General features: G+C 43.1%; 1 protein-coding gene, 1 non-coding gene and 1 pseudogene across 2 annotated transcripts; all 3 read right to left on the bottom strand.

Moving 5' to 3' along the window:
- Positions 1 to 1,054: 1,054 nt before the first annotated feature.
- On the bottom strand, positions 1,055 to 1,138 carry TRNAL-UAA. The gene has a single exon. It is a non-coding gene; the product is annotated as a tRNA-Leu (tRNA).
- A 198-nt stretch (positions 1,139 to 1,336) lies between these two features.
- LOC123445652 (BTB/POZ domain-containing protein FBL11) lies at positions 1,337 to 9,053 on the bottom strand. The gene is made up of 18 exons (XM_045122667.1): positions 8,798 to 9,053; positions 8,582 to 8,708; positions 8,169 to 8,304; positions 8,038 to 8,087; positions 6,856 to 6,944; positions 6,655 to 6,763; positions 6,464 to 6,500; positions 6,199 to 6,344; positions 4,524 to 5,028; positions 4,156 to 4,428; positions 3,904 to 4,049; positions 3,101 to 3,439; positions 2,692 to 2,932; positions 2,563 to 2,618; positions 2,157 to 2,237; positions 2,003 to 2,047; positions 1,859 to 1,927; positions 1,337 to 1,766 (listed from the first exon to the last, which is right to left on the bottom strand). Exons 1-18 carry the CDS (start codon positions 9,019 to 9,021, stop codon positions 1,566 to 1,568), a joined length of 2,874 nt encoding a protein of 957 aa, XP_044978602.1. The 5' UTR covers positions 9,022 to 9,053; the 3' UTR covers positions 1,337 to 1,565.
- A 7,479-nt stretch (positions 9,054 to 16,532) lies between these two features.
- Positions 16,533 to 18,619, bottom strand: LOC123442279 (annotated as a pseudogene).
- Positions 18,620 to 23,813: the final 5,194 nt, after the last annotated feature.

The raw sequence follows: 23,813 nt of genomic DNA, 5'->3' as shown, positions 1-23,813 counted from the left end.
TCAAATGGGTTACATGCGGCCCAAAATGAAAGGACAGACACGTTGTTTGTGTTTCCACGAAGAAAAACAGGAGAAGAAAGATGAAACGGAACATTTTTCTTCACTTGGGGGTGATAACCCTTGTAATTTTGGCCAACTCCATGCTTAAGTTGATTTGTGAAGCTGCAGTTCCCCAAATTCGCAAACTCCTTTAGATTTACACCAGGATCGACCATGGCTTCTCGAAGCTAGCTTAATGAGGCTTCGGATCGTCTCTGCACACGGAGGTTGTGAAACGTGGAGCTGGAGGACTTCATAATAGGCCCTAAATATGCTTTTTCTAGTTATAAGGAGATCAAGGATGATCTAGAGCAACGTGGTTCTTGTATAATTCATATTCGACGTATTCAAAATCTAGTTAGTCATTTTATGGCAAACTTTGGGAAGACACAAGTTCCTACTGCGTTATGGCTTGGGTCGAGACCCGAGGAAGTCCTTGACATTGTACATCATAATTTGTAGCTCGATTTCTGAGTAATACAATATATTATCACAAAAAAATGATTTGTAGCTCCTAATTTCTGAGTACTATAATATTTTTTCGCAAAAATAGGGGAAATTATTTCCTTCATCAGGTCGGTCTACGTGGGAGCATCCGTCGCCTCCAGGTTCATTACACGGGCTTTTAATCGGATGGCCGGGAGCCAATCTGTCCAACTTTTGTAATCGGTCCATTGTTTCAGAAAAGGTCATGCAACTAACCCCTTGTTACAAACCGACATGATGCCAATTTCTATAGTGGCCCATATTATAAAAATACATATTCTCAAAAAAAAAAATTATAACATGACTCATGTTGCAAAATTAAATCACGCAACACAACCTATGTTACAAAAAATACGCAACATAATTTGTGTTGCAAATGTTTCCGCAACAAGACCAATATTACAAAGTAGAAAAAACATCGAGCTGATCAATTATATTACATCCGACGACTGGCGAGGCGACCGATCTTTTAAAAAGATCCGCCGACGGCCACAAAGAATAGAAGGAACAAAAAGGAAAAAACGTAGAGTGCTGGCTGTGGGGTTCGAACCCACGCGCAGCTTGACTGCAGAAGATCTTAAGTCTTCCCCCTTAACCACTCGGGCAAACCAGCAACTGTTGATTGATTTCACATACCCAGGCTACATGTAACGTAATGTTTCAGCAGCATTCCAGCGCTGACACGCATATACCCGTGTTCCCTTTTCTTTTCCATAAAAGGGCATGGTTGTCGTCTACATACATGATGGCAAACCTTAGCTAACATGCTTCTAGGTCACGGTATCCGTAAAACACCGTGCCATTCACATTATTAGAACTTCAAAACATGTTTCGTTTAACAATGTCGTGCTGCATTTTCCCGGTTCCTCCGTCAAAAAAATTCGGTGATTCCATCCTCCTTGTATAACAAATTTGCAGACCACCTCTCTACCTGGACATTCCCCAGAAAAATAATGCAAAGGAAAAAAAATAAACTGTTACTCCTTCAAGACATGTTGCAGTTTTCCTCTCGAAACAAAGAAACAAGTTCAGCTACATGACTATATCCTTTCTTCCACGACGGTGGTCGTTAGTTGCCGGCTGCTCCACTCCAGCACGATGGTCTCCCTGTGCTGCACCGCCTTCGAGTTCGAGTTCGAGCTCGAGCTCGAGGGGGAAGCCTCTCCGAAGCACGACCTCGCCGCGGCCGACTTCTTGCACCTGCTCATCCTCACGCTCCGCATCATCTTCCCCTCTGGGTACTTCAAAAAATAACGACGGCAAAGTGTGTCAGCAGATAGAACCTAACCGAGAGCTTTCTTCGGGAAAGCATTTGGGGTGCAGTAGTGCTCACGTTCGGGGTGTCGAAGCCCCCCTCGGACGCGTCACAGAGGTCCAGCGCCAACTTCCTCAGGAGCGGTAACTGTGATGGGGGGCGAATTAACAGGGTTGTAGTTATGGGTTGCAATGGTGCAAAGGATGAATGTATTGTAGGTACCTCTCTGATAGCATCTGTTATGATGGTTCTTCCGATACCTCTACCCTGCAGTTTCCAAGATTCAGAAAAAAAAAACATATAACTCTTTCGAGACTGAATGAACTATATTAATTAAACTATTTGGGAGCAGGTGTGTATAATTGTTCATACTCACCGTGTGCCTTAGTAACACATCTTCCAAAGCTTTACAGTGTAAAATAGAAGAAATCCCATCAACTGTTATCTGACCACATTCCTGCATATCAAACAAACATGAGGTCCATAAGAGATGATGGGACTTGGATGATGTTTACAATTTCAGCCATACATTAGAATTCAAAATTCACAAAGTACACATTGCAGCATTGAAAAATTATAGTAAGAAAAGTAAGCTCCAATACTTATGCAACATAAGAAGGCTTTTTACATCACCACTAATAGCAAATCCTGCCATGTATAAACATTTTAGCACTGAATCCACAGTTTTGATTTTCAGATAAAATCTATAACTGCAACCCAAATACAAATATAAGTTTACCAACACATGCCATGGAATATTCACGGTTAGTTCGTGCATATACCTCAAGGTGTAAGCATGTCAAGTTTGGCCACCCAGACGAGATTATCTCTTGAGAGCCTGTGGGATAAGAATAACTCAGATAAACAAAACTACAAATGGATTCACATATTGGACTTGAAAGTAAACTTACTGGAGTCTAGGAGTTTGCAACCAGAGAGAGCAAGTTCAACTAAATTACAATTCCGTGTAAGAATGGTCATATCATCATTTGTCATCCATGGAGTAACCCACTGGAGCCGTAATATTCTTAATGCTGGTGCCATTGTTTGAAAGCTAAATGAAGTCAAACTGCCGAGGCAATAGTGCAGGCAGAGCACCTGAAGCTTTGTTGATGATTGCAATAGATTTCTTACAACCCCATCAGAGATTACCTGGATGCAGCTCATATAATCAATTATACAGTGAAAGGCACCGCTAGTTCTATATATTATTCAATACTCCCTCTGTAAACTAATATAAGAGTGTTTAGATTACTAAAGTAGTGTTCTAAATGCTCTTATATTTGTTTACGGAGAGAGTAGTATAGAGTAGGGACAGACCTGAAACCTAAGAACCAAAGACTCGAGAAATGGGCAAATCTCAGGAAGAGCTTGCAGAATATTCTCTGGTAATGTTGTGCCAAGTCCAACTGTCATCCTCCTTACTTTACTAAAAGAAGGAATAAGCTCATCTATTCGAATAGGGCAAAATGCCCAGCCCATTTCGACATCCTCCAAATAGAGAGTACTGGTTATCTCCTGAAGAAACCTGCCATACTTGTTACCACTCATGGATTGTACCTCACCCTGTTCAAAAAGCAGGTTACGACATCCAGCTGTTTTCAAGCAGCTCAAATTACAGTTTCTTCGTATAAGTGGTGCTAATGACACCATAGAAACCTGTAATTTTCGTGGCCAGGAAAAAAACCATAAGAATTAGATATAAATATGAGCACAGTGATGGTTCTGTTGTGGCATAACAATAACAGAACTGAATAATAATGAACTAGCACTGCACTTGAAAAGTTTGCATTGCAGCCACCGGACTAACAAACATTATATCCTCTCATTCAAATTATCAAATATAAAAGCAGAAAAGTTTAACATCAAAATCATACGTTCAAAGGGTCTACAGTTCATTATGTGTTCTTGGTAAAAAATTATTGGGAAAATCTGTCATATTGTTAATCGTAGTTCCAAGCTTCATACTTTTTGAAACAACTAAACATAGTGTTTCCTTCATAACTGAAGACTACAATATTAGGACAACGATATTCTTTCAAAAGAAGATTCCAGGAGAAGAGTAACATATATAGCATGACATGCACATTGAACATAAATATAATTGAAACAAATAATCATACCACAGTCTCCGAAATATCAAGACACTCGAGTGAAGAGCCAACAAAGTTGCACAGAGCGCCATCTCCAAGTGATGTCTCCCTTAAGCATAAGGACTTCACAATATTCATATTACTCACTAGCTGAGACATAGCAGCGCAAGTAATACCTGCAAATAGAAGAACTCACATTACCCAGATTAATCATGATAAGTTATTGCTCAGTTGCAACAGAACCTTGGATAAGGAACAAAAAGTACTATGATATCTAATTACCTCCGCAACCTTCCAGATGCAATTCTTGCAACCTAAATGCCATAACATGAGCATGTTCATCCTTATGGTAAGGAAAGCTATCTGAAGGATCCGATGAGCATAGTGCTTGAATTGAATGATTTCCAAACGATGTATAAGAAAGAACCATCGAGTGCATTTTTCTGCAATTCAACAGTAGTGCAGATATACCATCGTCTGTCAACTGGGTGCAATGTTTAATGTTTATATAACATAGAGAACGTTTAAGCATGGATATCTTCCACAAGTTCATATCTGTACACAAAGATAGACACAAAATAAGAAGAAAGCCAGTTACAAGGTCGCAAACAAAATATGCATACTTCTAAATCACAGAACGTTTTCCATACCGGTAATATCATTTCGGCCTTCCAGTATCAATTTTGATATATTTGAGAAAACTGGGTTTACTGGGGTCCCATATAATCCACTTTGCATGTAATAGCTAGACAGGTTTTGATTTACGTCACGCCGTGCTTCAGATCTAGAAGATATAATTGAGTGCTTGGATAGTATAACGCTCGTATCAATACTTAAATCGATTTCATTAATCCATGGACATCTCAGTAACAAATACTGCAAATCTTCAAACCGAACGAGTACACAATAGGAAGCTATGAACGTTCTCAATTCTGGAAATGCAAACTTCATCCATAAAGTTGCTGCATCAAAATGTACATTTGGACATTTGGAGAGATCCATGATGCGTACATTTCCAAATGACAAGGTTTTAGCCTTTGTCATCAGCCCATCACTCACTATAGTTCTCTTAAATGCAGCATCCAGATCAGCGGGGAGCGTCGATATGTATAGGAATTGGGTGGTTAATTGGGGGCATCCCGAAAGTACTATTTTCTGCAAAACAAAGCCCTCGTCTTTCAAAATTAGTGTATAATGTCTGGACAAGGGAGAACCAAAGTAAAATCAAAACAAACACCAGAAAAATTCAAAAAATTCCAAAAAAAATTTGGGTGATAGATAATTTGATGCATGAGGTCCACTCCAATTTTTGTATCATTTGAACATCTGAGAAGCTCTCAGAAAAAAAAATTGGTCAAAACAGTGCATGAACAGTAAACTTTTTTAGAGATCCTGAATTTGTCTTTTTTGCCGAGAGCTGCTCAGATGTCCAAATGATTCAAAAATTGGAGCGGACCTCACGCATCAAATTGTCTACCACCCAAAAAATATTTGGATTTTTTTTATTTTTTTATTATTTGTTTTGATTTTTGTATTCAGCACGGGTGCAGATGAGCTCGGGCTCAGAAATGGATTTTCGTCAGAATGAGTGCAGCGTTTCGGTGCCCAGGCTCATCTGTACCCGGTCAGAAAAAAAAATCTAAACAAATACTAGAAAATTTCAAAAAATTCTAAAAATATTTTGGGTGATAGATAATTTGATGCGCGAGGTACGCTCCAATTTTTGTATCATTTGAACATCTGAGCAGCTCTCAGCAGATTATTCCAACTGTCATATCGAATCAGATGAAGCATCTACGAAGATTTGTTCAACATAAAGCTTTTTAAAAGTGCCATGTGATGGATAATACATATAGAGCAGTCATTCAAAAATGGAAATTTATGAAGAGATCGTAGCCAGTTTTGTCGTAAAGAGAGATCTGAAGGAATGGAACATCACCAAAGATTTTGCCATGGACAGAGGTGCGTGGAAGGCAGCTATCCATGTGCCAGAACCTTGACTTGGTTTTTGATATCTTATCGGTTTCAACTCTAGCCTACCCCAATTTGTTTGGGACTGAAGGGCTTTGTTGGTGTTGTTGCTGTGTTATTGTAGCCACTTTGGGTATGGTTAATCAGTTTGGAAGGAAGTATTCCCTCCGATCCATATTAATTGTCGCTGATTTAGTACAAAGTTGTACTAAATCAGCGACAATTAATATGGATCGGAGGGAGTATTATAATTTTGCGAAGCAAGAAGAGGAAAAGAATCATTTTTAAAGACCACGCTTTCTAGATGTTTCAAATGTAAAACGGCAACAACACAGAAGTGGGTATGACGAAAACCTTGGAATATTCTGTTAATCGAATACGGTAACTATCCAAGTTGTCGTCGGTAACTGTATACAGTAGAGTTTGCAAACTGTCCTTGAGCAGATTAAGAATCGTACATACAGCATTGTTTCCAAATTCAAAGCAGTTTCTCTTTGTACCTAAAGTAGGATTGAAGAGTCAGGACATAATGCAAAAAAGAGAAGTGTGGGTAGTGTAATAGAGAAAGATAACATATGATAAATGCATAAAACAAATGCTCCAAACCAAGGAGGTATACCTGCCGCGAATCCTAAAGGTAAAAGGCATACCCTAACCTGCAAAAAAAAATGATATACGTCAATGAACATGGCCAGGCGTCTGCAAGCTAATTGTACTACAAATGTGTGTACATAGTCAATAAACATGCCAATGTGGTAGCAAGTTTTGATGCCACAAGTCAGGTAATACTCATGTTGCAGAAAGGTGTACCTTGCTAAGAAGGAATAGTTGGTTATCTGCTGAGTTGGAGACTGATTCTTCACAGGGTTGCCTGATTGCGGAACCCCAAGATAAAATTGCTTCACACAATTGTTTTTCACTGGAAATGGTCAGGGAATCCATTTTTCAGCACATAGAGGAAAGCATAGCAATCTGGCCACAGAAAACATTGAAAATACATAAAAAACAGACCTATCCACAGTCAGGTGTGGGGATTCAATGGTGGAGCACAGCAGATCATAAGGTATATGAGCAAATGATCTACTGGAGATAACCTGTACCTGCATGAGATTCGCACAACAGTTAATAACAAATGAGTGACATCTGATGCCAGAGCGATAACCATTGAACAACATGATGGGTCTATTTTGACAAAGAATTCCCATATGCACTTCTAATCAACTATTAATCTACACTTATAATCAATACTCCCTCCGGTCTGGTGTATAGGGCTTATTAGGAATCGCAGCAGGATCAAGGTGGATTTTTACTGGCTACGGTCCATCTCCTCTTCACGTACATCTCCACCTATCAGCAATGTTTCAGTCAATTCCTGCTGTTATGCATGCACGTACTTCTCCCTCCTAATTAAGTTTGCATGCAACCCAAGAGAAAAGGAGCTGCGTGCAGCCAATAAAAAGGAGCTGCGAGCACGCGGTACGGCCAAGAGTAATTCTTGCAGTGGGAGAGAGAGAGCCAGCTATTGCGATTAATTAGCCTAATTAATTCTAGCAGGCCTTATTCCTGTGGTGTTTCGGAGCGAATAGAAATTGCTAGTGAGCCCTATACACCGGACCGGAGGGGGTAAGTAAGTTGGCCTCTCATTAATTAAGCAACATAATTTCTGACAAACTGGAAAGTCTTGAAAAAACATAATCGAATAAAACAAGACATGGTAGGTCAAGTAAAACAAATGCTAGATGTTAACAACGAATAGCTTATTTTTTTCCGACAAGAGGAGTGTATGGCTTATTTAACTATGCATAATGCAAAGGATGTTTTATTTATGTCAAAATCATGTAGAATCATAAGCACAGATGCAATGCTACAATTAAGAAAGACGCCATCAAGTGTGACCTAAAGAATCCCTTGCCCAGCTGCCCCCTGCCTAAAAGTAGATGGAACTGCATATAGACAGATATGTGCATCTTATCCATAACTGGTTCAATTTGGTGAGCTTTAGCATCTAAAAAACGGGACAATCTTTTCTTCAGAACTCAACTAGAAATAATGAGTCATCAACACTGAAACCCACAACGGTTCATCAATCTTCAACAGCTAGCGGAAGCAATAATGTATGAGCACGTAAAACCGGAAAAACACTGAAAACAGAAAGACCGAGCAAAATTGAAAACAGAGTATAGTTGTACCTACAAAATTCTGAGCTAGATATCCTGGACATACGTCTTCAACAAAAGTAACCCCTGCAGCCACATGGAAAGTAGAAAATCCTATGAGAACAAAATAGATGTCCGAGAAAACAATTCCGAAAACAGTACACTCACCGTGCCGTCGAGCGAAGCACCAGGCCTCGATTATGAAATCCAAAGGTACCACCATGGAGGAATTCCGAGATCTCACGGTTCTGAACCACCTCTTGCAGTCCACTAGAAGGCTCTCGACAGAGAGAAACAGAGCTCCCTGAGAGGACAAAACGCCATCGCACTCCCACATTAGAAGCCGAGCAGCACAGCAGGACCATACCATACATAACTGAAGCCGAAACTAGGCAAAATGCATCTCATCTTCCAAATGACTGCAGAGCTCAAGCGCCCCAGCTAATTGGTAACATTGGTACATGAAAAAACTGTATTCAAGGCTCAAAGATAATAATTTTGAACATGCTGATTTCACTAGGATAAGTTGCTGATTTCACTAGGATTAGACGGCGCCCACGCAGAAGAGGATGGAGGGATACCTCCAGCAGCGGCAGGAAGCTGTGGTGGGAGATCGCGAAGCTGGCGGGGGGCTCGAAGAGGTACCGCAGGACCTGCACGGCGGCGGCGAGGTCGCAGCTGATCCGCACGTAGCCGCGACCCGATTCGCTGCAGCCACCATTAATTCAGGGAAGTCGAGCTCGGTTAGCCGCTTCCTTGCTTGACTCGTTAGCGCAGGAGGCTGGGTGTTCGCTGACCTGAAGCTTCCGCCGAGGAGGGCGCGGAAGTAGGAGGAGCTCTCGATGAGCCTGCTCCGGTCGGCGCGGACCGCGAGGACGGTCGGGGACGGGAGGGGGCCGGCGAGGGCGGATACGGGGATGGGGGGAGGCGGGGGCGCGGAGGATGGGGATGCTGCTGCGTCGGCGATCTCCAGGACCACCGTGTCGTCGGCGGCGGCGGCGGCATCGCCGGCGGCGGACATGCGTGGCTGGATACGGGCCGCTTGTTTCGAGTACGGCGGATTTCAGTGGTGAGAGAAAAGTCCCCACACACATACGACGCACCTTGGTAAATACGGGCCGGGCCGCAATGAGGCCCAAACCCAAGTACGATCAATGATTGCCAAAGGTCCCTGTTTTCATCTTCTTCTTACTAGCAAAATGGCCTGTGCGTTGCCACGGAAGATAAAAACATAATCTTCAATGATGGTAATCACATTATGTTCATATATCATCGTTTGATTTTAAAATTTTATGCACAAATGCAAGAAATGTTTCTTATTTTAAATTTATTCACAAGTTGAAGCAATCTTTACATTTTCAAAAAATATATATCATGGTTGTTAAAAATTATGGTAACTCAAAGATTTATTCTGAATTTCAATATTTTTTTAAAACATAAAATAATAATTTGATCCATCCAACAGTTAATTCTTCAAAATTCACATAGGTATATTGTCACAAAGACTTAGAAGTATTAATGTTTAACTACATACATTAGATCTTTCTTGAAGAGTTTTAAAAATATGGAAACAATTTTAAAATCGAGAACATTTTTTACAATTTACAAACATTTACTAAAAATCGTGAATATTTTTTATATTTCGAACGGGTTTAAATATTTTCTTTTGAATTGGCGACCAGTTCAAGAAAAGACGAACATAATTTTTTATGTTGGAGGATTTTATTTTAAATTCAAAAACATTTTTTGAAACACATGAAGTTTTTCTGAATACACAAACATTTTTATAAATCAGTAATATATTTATTAAATTCATGGACATTGTTTTGGAATTTGCAAAAAAAATATAAAAATCCGGAGCTTTTTTCGAATCCACAAACATTTCATGTTTTCGTCAGCATTTAATTCAAAATTCCTCTTTTTTAATATGCAAAAGTTTTTGTAATTCTAAAATATTTAAATTAGAAATAAACAAAAATGGAACGGAAAATTTTAAATAAAAAAAAGAAACTACCAAAACAGGCACTATCTATTTTTAAAATTTTAGGACATTTTTTAAATGCATTAACATATTTTGAATTAGAAAGCATTTTGTTAAATGCCTTTAATAATTTTTAATACATGGAATTTTATTTGAAATCATGGACTTTTCTTATTGTACAAACATTTTATTGTATATGCGATAATTTTTTACAAAACTCCGAGCAGTTTTTGAAGTCACAAACATTTTATTTTTAAAATATGTTGATTAATAATTTTCAGTTTATTTAATTTTTAAAGATTATTTGAAGTTCTAAATTATTTAAAATAAAATAAATAAAACGGAACTGAAAATAAATAAATAAACGGAACTAAAAGCAGGCGCTTGTGCATGGGCCGGCCCATACGGTGTGCTGGATATTCTCCCAACGTGCAGAGCGTAATATAGGAGGTTTTACATGGGCGGCCCAGTCCAAGATTTTTTTGCTTTCTGAAACATTTTTTATTACTTATCGGTGGCATGGTGGGTAATAAATGCAAACTTTAAGGATAATCTCCACGACGGATGACCAGAAACTGAATTTGCTTTATTATTAGGGATAGATATTGTCTCTCAAATTAAAAAAGCGTTTTTCATCTGTAGATTCAACTCAACACTTCCTGTAAACCAGTCTGTGGTTGGATGGTTAGAGGGACCGTGGTATCTTCAGTCCATCAGGATTCAAGTCCTGGTGCTTACATTATTTCTGGATTTCCGGGGATACGTTTTCAGTGGGAGGGGACATTTTCGTCGACGACGAGGCGCCTAAGATGACTTCACAAATTTCAAGATGATATGCCGTCTAAGTTTCTCGAGGGTGCTAATAGAAATAGGGTGTGCGTATGTGCGTTCATAGAAGTGAGTGTATGCGCGTGTATATGAACACTTGTATCTGTATTGTGTTAAAGAAAACTCAATATTTCCCTGATTAGTATAGGCAACCTCCTCTTATTCACTTGTGACCCGAGTTACATCCAGAGGAAGCAAAGCATAATAAGTGCTGGAGAAATTCTAATTTAGTCTATTGTAGACAATGGTGGTGTCAAGTGACATCACGCCATCACAAAGATATTATTGTCACATCTTTACGGAACATCACACCATCACAAAGATAATGACATCTTTCATGTGCCGAGTGGTTGACTCAGACAACATTTATGAAGAATCTTTACCTATTAATAAAGCAATTAATGTTTCTGTCGTCCGTCATTAACATTGCCCATAAAGTTGATGAAAATTAACCACAATTGCCACTTATAAGTCATAGAAAACGTTTCAAACAAAAAAATCTCCGGACTGGGCCGGCCCATGAAGGCACCTCCTATATTACGCTCTGGGCATTGAAAAAAGATGTAGCACACCTATTTGGGTCGGCCCATGCGTGGCCGCCTGTCTTTTAGTTTAGTTTTTTTATTTTACTTTTCAGTTTCATTTTTTTCTACTTTAAATAATTTAGAACTTCAAATAACTTTTCTTAAATTTAATAAATTGAGAGTTTTGAAATAAAATATTCAAAAAAACATATTTTTTTTGAGAATTCAAAAACTACTCAGTTTTGAAAAATGTTTGCATATACAAAAAAATGTTTACATTTTTAGAAAATGTCAGTAAAATGAAAAAAGTCAATAATTTTAAACAAAAGTCCGTCTAAAAATCTTAAAAACAGTTCGTGCCTCTGTTTTGGTCTCATTTTTTATTTTCATTTTCTGTTCCATTTTTTTTAAATTTAAATAATATCGACTTTTGAAAAAAAATGCAACTTATAAAACTGAGAATTTTGAAATAAAAATTTCAAGAAAACATAAAATGTTTGTGAATTCAAAAAATGCTCGGGATATTTGTAAAAGTATTCGCATATTGAGAAAAGTGTTCATAATTTTGAGAACAATGTTGGTGAAAACAATAAAAGTCCATGATTTTGAGAACAAGGTTTGTGTATTATTTTTTAAGTGCAATTGAAAGAAATGTTTGTTAATTCAAAAAATGTTCATGCATTTTAAGAAATGTCCTAAAATTTTAAGGACGTAATATGATCAGCATCCTTGAAGATTATAATTATTTTTCACCCATTGTAACACACGGACCCTTTTGCTAGTTTTAATTTAAGCGTAGAAAAGAGGATATTGTATTTTCTCATAGGCTACTCTCCCCCCATTCCTAAATAGGTGTCATTGATCTAGTATAAAATTTATATTAACTTGATATAAAATCTACGACATTTATTTTGAAACGGAGGGAGCAATATATACTAAGATCCAAAACCTTATTCCTTGAGAACTAGTCAATTACTCAAACATGTATGTGAAGAACATAGAGCGGAGAGATAAGTTATAAGCCAACATGAAGTTGGGGAAGGAGGAGAATATGAAGGCGCTGGTGAAGATGGCACCGACCCTCCAGTCGATGGGAAGGCATTGATGGAGCCTTCGCCCTCCTTATTTTGTATGTTCAGGCATACAATTTTAACCTTCAGGAATCGACTGCAGCATTTTTCAAGCATGGAATCAAAGAGAAAAAGAAGAAGAAGAAGAAAAGGAGCACAAGGTAATACATGATGAATGGATGTTAAGAGACAAGAAAGATGGGCAGTTGAATGAGTAGATGCCAGCTACGTATACATCTTCAAAACGGGCTTGCTCTCATTCTTCGCGAGCTCGCCTCGTAAATACTCCACGAACTCGGTATAGCGCCAGTCCAAACTATTCAGCCGAAATTCCTTGAGGCTTGGAAGGTGATGTAACCCAGAGAACATCCCAACCCTGGGACTTTCCCAAACGTAATACTGCAGCAACTCAAGCTTAGGGGCTGCAGCTTCCTCAAACCCCACCATCCTGAGCACGAACTCGATGTCCCTCATCATTACAACGATGCCCTCCGTGACTTTATACCCGAGCCAGCGGGCACGCACCCACGCCTGCACTCGCTCGCGCTGGATCCGCCCGTCTCGCGCGTCCAGGACGCGCTCTCGCGCGCGCACGAAGTCCCGGATCAGCCCGCGATCACCGCGCCCGCTCGCCAACAGCTTCTTCCTACATTCACGCCTACGGTGCGCGTGTGCCCGGTCATTCCCGTGCAACATACACGCCTGCACACGCACACCTACACCGTCAACCCGATGCACCCGACGTGCCCGGCGTGCGCCCACACACGAGCCTGACGCGCCAGGTTCATCGACACGGTTTATTGCCTAACATTCACCCCCAAAACCGTGGCCTAGAGAAGCCCGGCGTCCTCGACGTCGATCTCCCCCAGCAGAGCTTGCTCCGGCACCGCTGCTTTCCTCCGCCTCGGACACTCCCTCTTGAAGTGGCCGCGTTCGTTGCAGTGGTAGCAATGCCCACGTCGATTCCCTCGAGCGCTCGACGCCACGCTCCTGTCGTCGTCATCGTCCCTCCCACCGCCGCGCGTCCGCCGCTCCTGCGCTCGCCATTGTTTCGCCGTGAGCAGCAACTGGCCATCCTCCATCGTACCGCCTGCCTGACTGCTGTTAGAATAAATCCGAGGCTCTCCATCGATCATCCGAGGACCAAGCAATCACACGAGCACGACACGAGATTTGTTAACGAGGTTCACCAATATGGCTACATCCCCGGGGCATGACTACGGGCACTCCTTTCCGTGACACCGTCACAATACCGCACCCTGGCCGCCTTAGGCGCCGGCACACGCCGCCGGCTCTTCCTGCACACCTGTGCTATTATGTTGGCATAGGTTACATCGTGTGTCTACCCCCGCTATATATGAGAGGCCTAGGATACAAGTGTCCTGCTTGGACACGACTCCATATCCTATCTAAACATAATACAACTACAAGTCCAACTGTAACCTACCTTGTACACAATATTCGACACAACTCTAACAAACTCCACCTTGGCGAATATTCTCCACCACCTTGAATTCGTCCATGCATCAAACTTCCATGTACATTGAACTTGAGCTTATCCCATGAGCACCACTGCCAATCCAAAGACTCCATGTGACTCCACCTGCAACTTGTAGTTCTTTCTTTTTCTGACCATAGTCAACGCTCGAATGAAATTAAGCTCCACATTACTCTAGTTGAGCTTCCAACTTCCAGAGTATCCAACACCATCACACACCGATCACTGACCTGCGTGAAAGTGAACAACTCATATTGGGTGTCGCACATAAGAGTTACCTGAACTCAACATCATCGCTCTTCCTTGACCGTCCGTCTGAAACTTGAAGGAATTTCGCCGTCGCCTTGTGTCACCCTGAGTCAAATTCGCAGTTATCTCACCACATGTATGACCACCAAAGCCCTAGTCCGTCTCCATGCCCGTGCATACCGCACGCCTCGTCGCAATTATTGCATCGAGCCTCCGCTGTCCCGGTCAAGCCTCAAGGGTCGCGAACCCACACCACTCAAACCCCACTGCAGAGTACGACCGATTATCATCCGACCGATGACGAGTTTCACGCTTCCATCGGACCACTGGGCTCCGGTCTGAATTGCGTGTCACTCGCTTTTTCCCCGCTGAATAGGCTGCGATTCTCCGGATCCTTACACCGTAGCCCCTCAATACAGCTCCACTCTCAACATGACTCCATGGTAGATGACCAGTCCACCCCACGCCCCGTTGACTTCAAGCTCCGTGTGTACACCACCTTGAATCAACCCCGTGCTATAGTCTTGTCAAACCCACACAAGCCCTAGAGCCTGTGCCGCGTGTTTCCACACCCAGAAGTCGGTCACCATCAGCATCACGCTCCGATGTCGTCGTCGCCGATCTTACCACCGTCTTCTGTACCAACCGACTCGCGTCGATCCATCAAACTAACTAGTCTGACCAAGCCGACCTTGTCCGGCTAAACGACCCGCTCCAGGCTTCCAGATCATATTCCACGAATTTTCACCCATCACATGATAATTCCATCTTAGCTGACATGACTTTCCGCAGCACCTTCAAGCATCCCTATTGTGCCACTTGAACTTCTCACGATGCAATAGTACATGAAGCAAACCGCGTGGTCACCTCCTAGTACTAATAGCAATTTAACCAAACAATTTTTGCTTTCACGTGGTGCAACTTCTAGGCTCAACTCACCGATGCTCGTTAGTATTTGCCTTGTCCCGTCCCTGCCTTCCAACGAATGTACATCAATCGATGGATTTGTTTTCTTCTGCTGAATCGATCTGCTGCCTGTCCCACATCGATTGTGGGAGGAGACATAACACGATTTATAAGGGTGAGGGTGTCCCCTCCTAACAGGCTAGTCTTTTGGGGGGAGAGGGCCCAAGGCCTGTCATAAGTCGGTGTTGCTCTCCGGTTGGGCCTGTTGACGCATGTGGGTCGGAAACGCTGGTGTTAGCGGACCGGGGATTGCGTAACATCCGCGTCGACGCATTCGTTCGTTGAAGGCCTTCAGACGCCCCAGCGCTTCCTCGAAGCCCATGGCGGAGACGTCGCAGAACCGTTCGATTCCGGCCACCGCCGCGTACAGGTGGTCCGGCACAGAATCAAGCAGCTTCTTCACCAGCACGTCGTCCTCTAGCGTTGAACCGAGCCCTGCGAACCACGCCGTCATGCCATCGAGCTTTCCCACGAACTGATCCAGCGTCTCGCCCTCCTCCATGCGCAAGAGCTTGAATTCTCCCCGGAGAGTGCCTAGCCGCGCCGTCCGGACTCGATCTGCACCCACAAATCGAGCCTTCAGGCTAGCCCAGACCTCCGCCGCCATTTTCTTGGACGAGACCTGCAACAAGAGATCCTCCGCCAGCGCCCCGAGCAGATACGCCCGCGCCGGCTTGTCCTATTTTGCGATCACCGCCGCTGTCGCGTCCTCCGGCAGCACGATCGCCTCCCACAGCCCAGCCGCGTCGAGGTTTTCCTCGACCTTTATCGCCCAGGTGGTGTAGTTCCCACCGGTGAGCATTGAGACCGGCGTTGACAGCGAAGAACCCGACCCACCGCCGTAGGGGACGAGCGCCATCGTCGGCAAGCTCCACGCGCTCCTCCCGAACCTGTCGCTCTGATACCAATTGTAGGTGCCTACCCTAGCCGGCTCAAGCTCTCGTGCACACTCGCCCTCTCTATCGCTCGAACCAGCAAGCAAAAGAAGGAAGAAGGGGGGTAGACGGGGTAGACCTAGGGTTTCCGGCGCACGAACGCCTCTTTGTCTATTCCCTCGAGCACGAACTCGATGTCCCTCACCATTACAACGATGCCCTCCGCGGCTTTATACCCAAGCCAGCGCACTGGGCACGCACCCATGCCTCCACTCGCTCGCACTGGATCCGCCCGTCTCGCGCGCCCAGGACGCGCTCTCGCGCCCCCAGTCCACGCACGAAGTCCCGGATCAGCCTGCGATCACCGCGCCCGCTCGCCAACAGCTTCTTCCTACATTCATGCCTACGGTGCGCGCGTGCCCGGTCACCCCGTGCAACACACACGCCTGCACACGCACAACTACACCGTGAACCCGATGCACCCGACGTGCCCGGCGCGCGCCCACACACGAGCTCGACGCGCCAGGTTCATCGACACGGTTTATTGCCTAACAGTGGCCAGGTTTGGTAGGTTCCCGAGGACCCGTATCGCCTCATCATGCTCCGATATCCTTGACCCCACTAGCTCCATCTTCACGAGATTTTTCAGGCCTTTGATCCACCCTGGCACTTTAACTAGGTTCCCATGCAACTTGAGGCTCTGCAGGTTTTCTGGAGGCGATGACAGGCCATCCAAGCAGCCTGATAAACCTGCATCACTATCTGAGCACAGGGATAATGACTCCAGGCTGCTGAGACGAGCAATTGCTGAACACAACTCTTGATCGTTTCTCTTGCTGATGCCTATCAATCCTAACCTGCGCAGCCTGGTCAACCTTTTCATGTCTTCCAGAGCAGTACACCCACCTGCGATTTCCACGACGCGTAGTGCGTGAAGGGCCTTCAGTTTCCACATCCCTCTTGGAACTTCAACACCACCTCGATTTCGTCCTGCCGCATAATGAGGTAATATGCTGCAACAGAACGCGGTGTATACATCACGTCTGTTAAATTGTGCACCATCGTCAAGCGCAAGAGCTTTTACCAGACAACTGGGTGCGCAACATGACACACAACAAACTGCTGACAATAAGGGCAAAGCTATTGCTGAAGGCTCCCTTGAATATATATATATTGTGTACTTCCTATGTTGCTAGCAAGAATGCGTTGCATTTTCACAAGCTTGATGATGGTCCTTGGTAGCTTTATTATGTTTGTACCTGAAATATCTAGCGTCTGGAGTTCTCTCAGGTTCCCCAACGAATTTGGCAGGTGAAATATTAGTACCATGTCCCTTCAGAGAAAGATATCTAAGATGTACGAGCTTCCCTATGTGCCGAAGGTGATGATCAACTAGACCACTTGTGCCTTCCAAATCCAGCACTCGCACCAACCTCATCTTGTCAGATATGAAAAATGGCTTCCACTTACCAAGAACTGTCAGTGACCGTACACGGGACAAGTCTACTATATTCTCAAACTCACATCGATCCCCCTTCCAATTGCTGCTTACAGCAAGATGACGCACTGTGCCTTGGTTGCTTAAACTGCACCCTTCCTCTAACGTGAAAACAAGACTTTCCTCCATAGACTTTGTGATGGCAATTTCACGAATGAGATCATGGACATGGCAGGAGTCAATTCCTTTCCTACTATAAGTTGGCAGTTGAGATGGCAGGATCATGCTCCTGCTTAGGAATTCCATGAAGTAACAATCCAATACTTCCTCCACAGACTTGCCACGCATCTCCCTTGAGTAACCCTCCGCAATCCACCTAAGTACTAAGCGTCTCCGTGCAATCTGCTGGTCTTCAGGAAAGATGGCCAGATACAAGAAACAAGCCTTGAGGTGATAGAGTAAACCATCATAGCTTTTCATAATGACTGCTTTTATAGTCTCCAGTTCTGGATTCGTCTCCAACTCAGCACTGATATGATCATTCAATTTTCTCCATTCAGAAGCAGTTTTTGGTTGGTTTGCCAAGAAGCCACCTATGGTGACTAATGCAAGAGGAAGCCCTCTGCACTTCTTCATTATCAAATTTGCTTGTTCAAACAACTCTGGATATTGCTCTTCCAAATTTACATTCTTGTTAAATACCTGAAATCCATATCAATCAAGTCATTTAGTACTTCAAGAATCATATATGCAGTATTGTCCATTAGATTTTTTTACCTTACACCATTGAATATTTAGGAAAGTAAAACTGAACCACTTCCCAGCCCTCTCACGTCATGTACGTTTTTGGTCGTTGATTTCTGTTCTTGACCGTCCTTGGCCGTTAGATCTAAGCTGCAGTCCCGCCTGGGCCACCACTGCGGTTTCATGGACCGAATGTCCTAAAGGGCCGCTACTCCCAAGGAAAAATCGGAGCCCTGTGATTAATTGGGCCGCAACCAGTCCATTTAGTTCCACCGCTCTCTGCTCGGTCCGGTGAGCAGCATCGAAAAGAAAAGAAAACACAAAAGGCGACCTATCCTCTTCCCACCTCTCCTCTCTCGCGACGGCGATCGGCGAACGATGATGCCAGCCTCCCCCAGCAGCTCCTTTTGCCCATCGCCATCCTCTATGCCGGTTGGATCCTGCATCTCCCCATAAACCAGCCACGGCCCTTCACTTTGCGGCCTCGGTTCACCTTACTGTGCCGCCAGAACACCAGTCGCCTCCAGGTTGCCGCCTCTCTGGACCAGATCCTCCTACACACGCTCAGGTGATCATATTGTTAGCCCAGCGACCAGTTCGTCGGTGCCAACACACGCGCTACTTATTTCTGGTTCTCAATTGTCAACCAATACATCGGTGGTTCCTCAATAATCTGGCTCCCTTTCAATACATCCATAGATCCTTAATCATCAATCTGACTCCCTTTCTCCTGCACCGAGGTCTATGTTCAAGTCCTAATTACTACACTGAGGTGCTTCCAGATTTTAATTTCTAAATCCATGCTTCTTATAGTTGTTATTTCTAGACTGTACCAGCCGGCGTTGAACTGCATACCACGTCAATAGTTGTGCATTCACAGGATGTCAATGGTGCCAGGCTACCAGCGAGGTTTACTTCATATGATTCAATCAATTTCTTTTGTTCTAAAGATCTGGTTGACTAACTTAAGCGTAATGATGATCTGTGCGTTATGCAGACAGTTGATGAGGTATGTGCTCACAATGTCAACCATGGTTGTTTTTTGTTTACTGCTTTGCCCACCATTTTATTCCAGGTTGGAAGTAACATAACGTAAATTAATGAAAGAATACACACTGTCATCTGGCCTTTTACATCCACTATTAATGGCAGCCGATCGAGACGCACCACTTGCTGGTGCCTGATAATGGAAGGTGTGCTACCAATTAATTCATGCGTCTATTTATGCTTCCTTATGTCCTGCTGTCTCCTCTCTTCTTTCTGTAGCAATACTACTTCTCTGATCAACTAGATTGCCCCTCCTCCATCTTTAACCTAGCTGCAGATGTTTCCTCCCCATCACATAATCCCTACTCTACCCAATGGTTCAACTCAGGCTCAGTACAATTTCGTGACGCTGTTTTTATCTTTGTAGTTGCAGGCCATGTCAGTCTATGTGCTTGGTGTTTGTTCTGCTATATTGGTTTGGGGAAATTTTCAGCTCACGAGTGGCAATGGCTATCCGCCCTGCTCTACCGATGCCGGCGAACAACATGCGATAGAAAATCAGCATGCCGTAAACTCAGATCAGATGGATTATATCAACCATTTAATTCTCCCTTGACTTCATGATGAATAATTGCCCGTACATGTCCACTTTATGCAGAAGCAGATGGAATGGAATTGTTCAGTTCATGTTCAATCCCTGAATTAATGCACATGAATGGCACCGTTCGATTGATTCGGTCATCAGGTAATTATTCTGATCATTTGACACTTTGAATATCAATTTTAGCAAATATTTTTTATGCAAGAGCATGGATTTATTGCAGTTTATGGCGCTTGTCAATCGTTCTATAGCTTATATATGTGACTAGATCCAACGACCTCCGATGGAGCCTACACCATCTCATTTTTTGATACCTTCCTCGGTGATATATCATATTTCTCTCACTTTCTTCGCAAATCCAAGGGTGTCAAAATATTTTGTATCGGTGGTTGTAAAATCTATGTACAAGTATGTCACTGATCTCTAGATATAGGTATGTTATCTTGATTCTGAATGTTAATCATTTTTGTTCCTCCCTAAATATGCATCGGTCAGTCTATGAAATTAGATATAAACTTTGACCAAGTAGAAGTTTGATAAAATATATATTGAGGGACAATTCAATTTTTCTCATGTTTGTACCGTTAGAGTTTACAGATATTTATATATATAGTTTCCAATAGATGGGCGCCGCAACGCGCGCCATCAACGATATAGTATGGGAGTATATGTACTACAGACATGTGGAAGTTGGACATTACTACTTATTAATTGTTGGCTGATAAATTTCTCAATTTGATGTCAATTTGCTAACAACTTAATAATAAAAAGTATAGGGAATAGCTATCCGAGGAATTTAATCAACAACCCGGGCCAGTGCTCCTCATGAGTGTTGGTTCAAAACGGGCAGACTATGGGGCCACCATGGGGAAACTTGAGGTTTGGTTTAACTCGTAGCGTGACTCATCCGTCGTGTCCTGAGAGTGAGATACGCGGCTCTTATCGGGTTCATCGACACATCGGGCGGTCTTGCTGGACTTGTCTTACCTTAACGATATATCTTGCGCATCGGGATTCCGTTGAGACTTTGGGTCTTCTCAAAGTTGAGGTTTTCCACTAAGGGATCCGACGAGATCGCTAATTTTGTGATAGAGGATTTCTATACAGCATGTGGTAATTTGTGATGGATTAGTTGGAGCACCCCTGCAAGGTTAAATCTTTCGGAAATCCGTGCCTGCGGTTATGTGGCAAACTTGGATACTTTGTTAACATCCGGTTCTAGACAACTTAAAGTAATTTAATTAATAACCCGCCAACTGTGTGCGTAACCGTGACTGTTTCTTTCAGAGCTCCTTCTCTGATCGGGAACACGGTGGGGTTATGAATGACGTAAGTAGGTGTTCAGGATCACTTAGTGATCATTCTAGACTTTGACCGTCTTACGTAGTCCACATATGTTAATTTTGTTCTTCGTAAGATAGCCATCATATATGCTTAGGTTGCTGCAAACTCAAACACTTATCCCTACCTTACCTAATAACTTAATTAGACTCGAAACCAAGGTCATGAGATTGCTGGGTCCTTGTGACTCACCAGATACTACAACCACCCACAGGTACAGGTGATGTAGAGACAGCTCAGATCGATCCTTATGAGCTCAAGTGGGAGTTCGATGAGGACAGTGGTAGGGTGTATGTGACCTATCCGGAGGACTAGAGGCCGTAGTCGTGATCGTGGGACTAGCATGCGGGATATCATAGCTTTTGCCGTTTATCTTGTCCGTAGTTGGACCCTTCCATGTTCTGAATAATGTATGACTGTATGACTATGTACTTTATCAGATGGCAAGTACTGGACGGACGACACCTCCGCGATCCGCCTCGATGAAGTACCGAACGGACGACACCTCCGCGTTCAGCACACGTACAGCTCGATGACGATCTCCACCTTCTTGATCCAGCAAGAGAGACGGGGAAGTAGATGAGTTCTTCGGCAGCGTGACGGCGCGCCGGTGGTGGTGGTGATCTGTTCCTGCAGGGCTTCTCCTAAGCACCGCAGAAATCCGATATAGAGGAAGAACTACAAACTAGAGGAGAGGGTTTCACGTGGCTAAAATTGTGTCTCAAAAACCCTCAAACCTCTAGTATATATAGGAGGAAGGAGGGCCTAGCCTTGAGCACCAAGGAGAACCTCCTTGGGCTCGGCCGAAGCTAGAGAGGAGGAGTCCTCCTCCAATCCTACATGGAGTAGGACTCCTCCCCAAGTTGTCCACCTCTTTTGTTTTTTTCCACTTTTACCTCATGCACTTTCTTTGGTTGACTAGACAGCCCACTAAGAGCTATTGCACCACCATCAAGTCCATGTTTCCCTCTTGGGGAGTGGTGGGCCCACTAGGTGGGCCCCCGGAACCCATTCGTCACTCCCGGTACACTGCCGGTAATGCCCGAAAATCTTCTGGAATCCAAATACCAACTTCCTATGTGTCAATCTTCGTCTTCGGACCATTCCGGAACTCCTCGTGATGTCCGGGATCTCATCCGGGACTCTGAAAAAACTTCGGTCACCAGCACACATAACTCAACTATACAAAAACGTCACCGAACCTTAAGTGTGCAGACCATGCGGGTTCGAGAACTATGTAGACATGACCTGAGACACTCTCTGGTCAATATCCAATAGCGGGATCTGGATGCCCTTATTGGATCCTACATATTCTACGATAATCTTATCGGTTGAACCTCTATGTCAAGGATTCATATAATCCCGTATACCATTCCCTTTGTCCTTCGGTATGTTTCTTGTCCGAGATTCGATTGTCGGTATCCAATACCTATTTTAATCTCGTTACCAGCAAGTCTCTTTACTCATTCCGTAATACAAGATCCCGCGGCTAACTCTTTAGTCACATTGCTTGCAAGGCTTGTTTATGATGTTGTATTACCGAGTGGGCCCGGAGATACCTCTCCATCATACGGAGTGACAAATCCCAGTCTTGATCCATGCTAACTCAACGGACACTTTCGGAGATACTTGTAGAGCACCTTTGTTGTCGCCCAGTAACGTTGCGACGTTTGATACACACAAGGCATTCCTCCGGTGTCAGTGAGTTACATGATCTCATTGTCATAGGAATATATACTTGACATACAGAAAACAATAGCAACAAAATGACACGATCTCATGTTACGTTTATAGTTTGAGTTTAGTCCGTCACATCATTCTTCTAATGATGTGATCCTCTTATCAAGTGACAACACTTGCCCATGGCTAGGAAACCTTGGCCATCCTTGATCAACGAGCTAGTCAACTAGAGGCTCACTAGGGACATTGTTTTGTCTATACATCCACACATGCATTTATGTTTACATTCAATACAATTATAGCATGGATAATAAACGATTATCTTGTAACAGGAAATATAATAATAACTATTTTATTATTACCTCTAGGGCATATTTCCAACAAAAACAACATACAAACTCTTTAGCTAAAGTATTTAAATGCAACAACAAATGTGATCAAGATCGCAACCAAGGTAACAATTGATCCAACAGCATTATGATACGAAGCCTCATTATCAGTGACATATTTTCTAATCTTTCTGATCTTCAAGCGCAGTTTCTCCATCTTGATCTTGTGATCATCGACGACATCGGCAACATACAACATCAGTTTCATCTTCTCTTCTTCAATTCTTTTCAATTTTTCTTTCAAATACTTGTTTTTTTTTCAACTAAATTTAACCTCTCGATAAGAGGGTCGGTTGGAATTTCCGGTTCACATACCTCCTAGATAAAAATATATATGCCAACTTGATGAGCATAATTTGTCATAAACACAAAATGCAACAAATAGTTATAAAAGAGAATATACCACGTCCGAATCATAAACCGGACAAGGGCCGACGGTGACAAATTATACAAGTACACAAACCATGCCACTATGTATAACAAACCATGCCACTATGTATAACAAACAACGTACGAGTAAGAAAATTATACAAGTAACTATATATCTAAATCACACAAACATGACTTTTTATATAAAAACATAATAAGAACAAGAGGCTCATCAAGGTGATGGACGGTGCGGGCGATCGACGGTGGGACGGA

The sequence above is a fragment of the Hordeum vulgare genome, chromosome 3H (assembly GCF_904849725.1).
Source record: "Hordeum vulgare subsp. vulgare chromosome 3H, MorexV3_pseudomolecules_assembly, whole genome shotgun sequence".
In the NCBI taxonomy this organism is placed as follows: Eukaryota; Viridiplantae; Streptophyta; class Magnoliopsida; order Poales; family Poaceae; genus Hordeum; species Hordeum vulgare.
The sequence above is the reverse complement of the archived record's forward strand: the minus strand, read 5'-3'. Positions and strand labels throughout refer to the sequence as shown.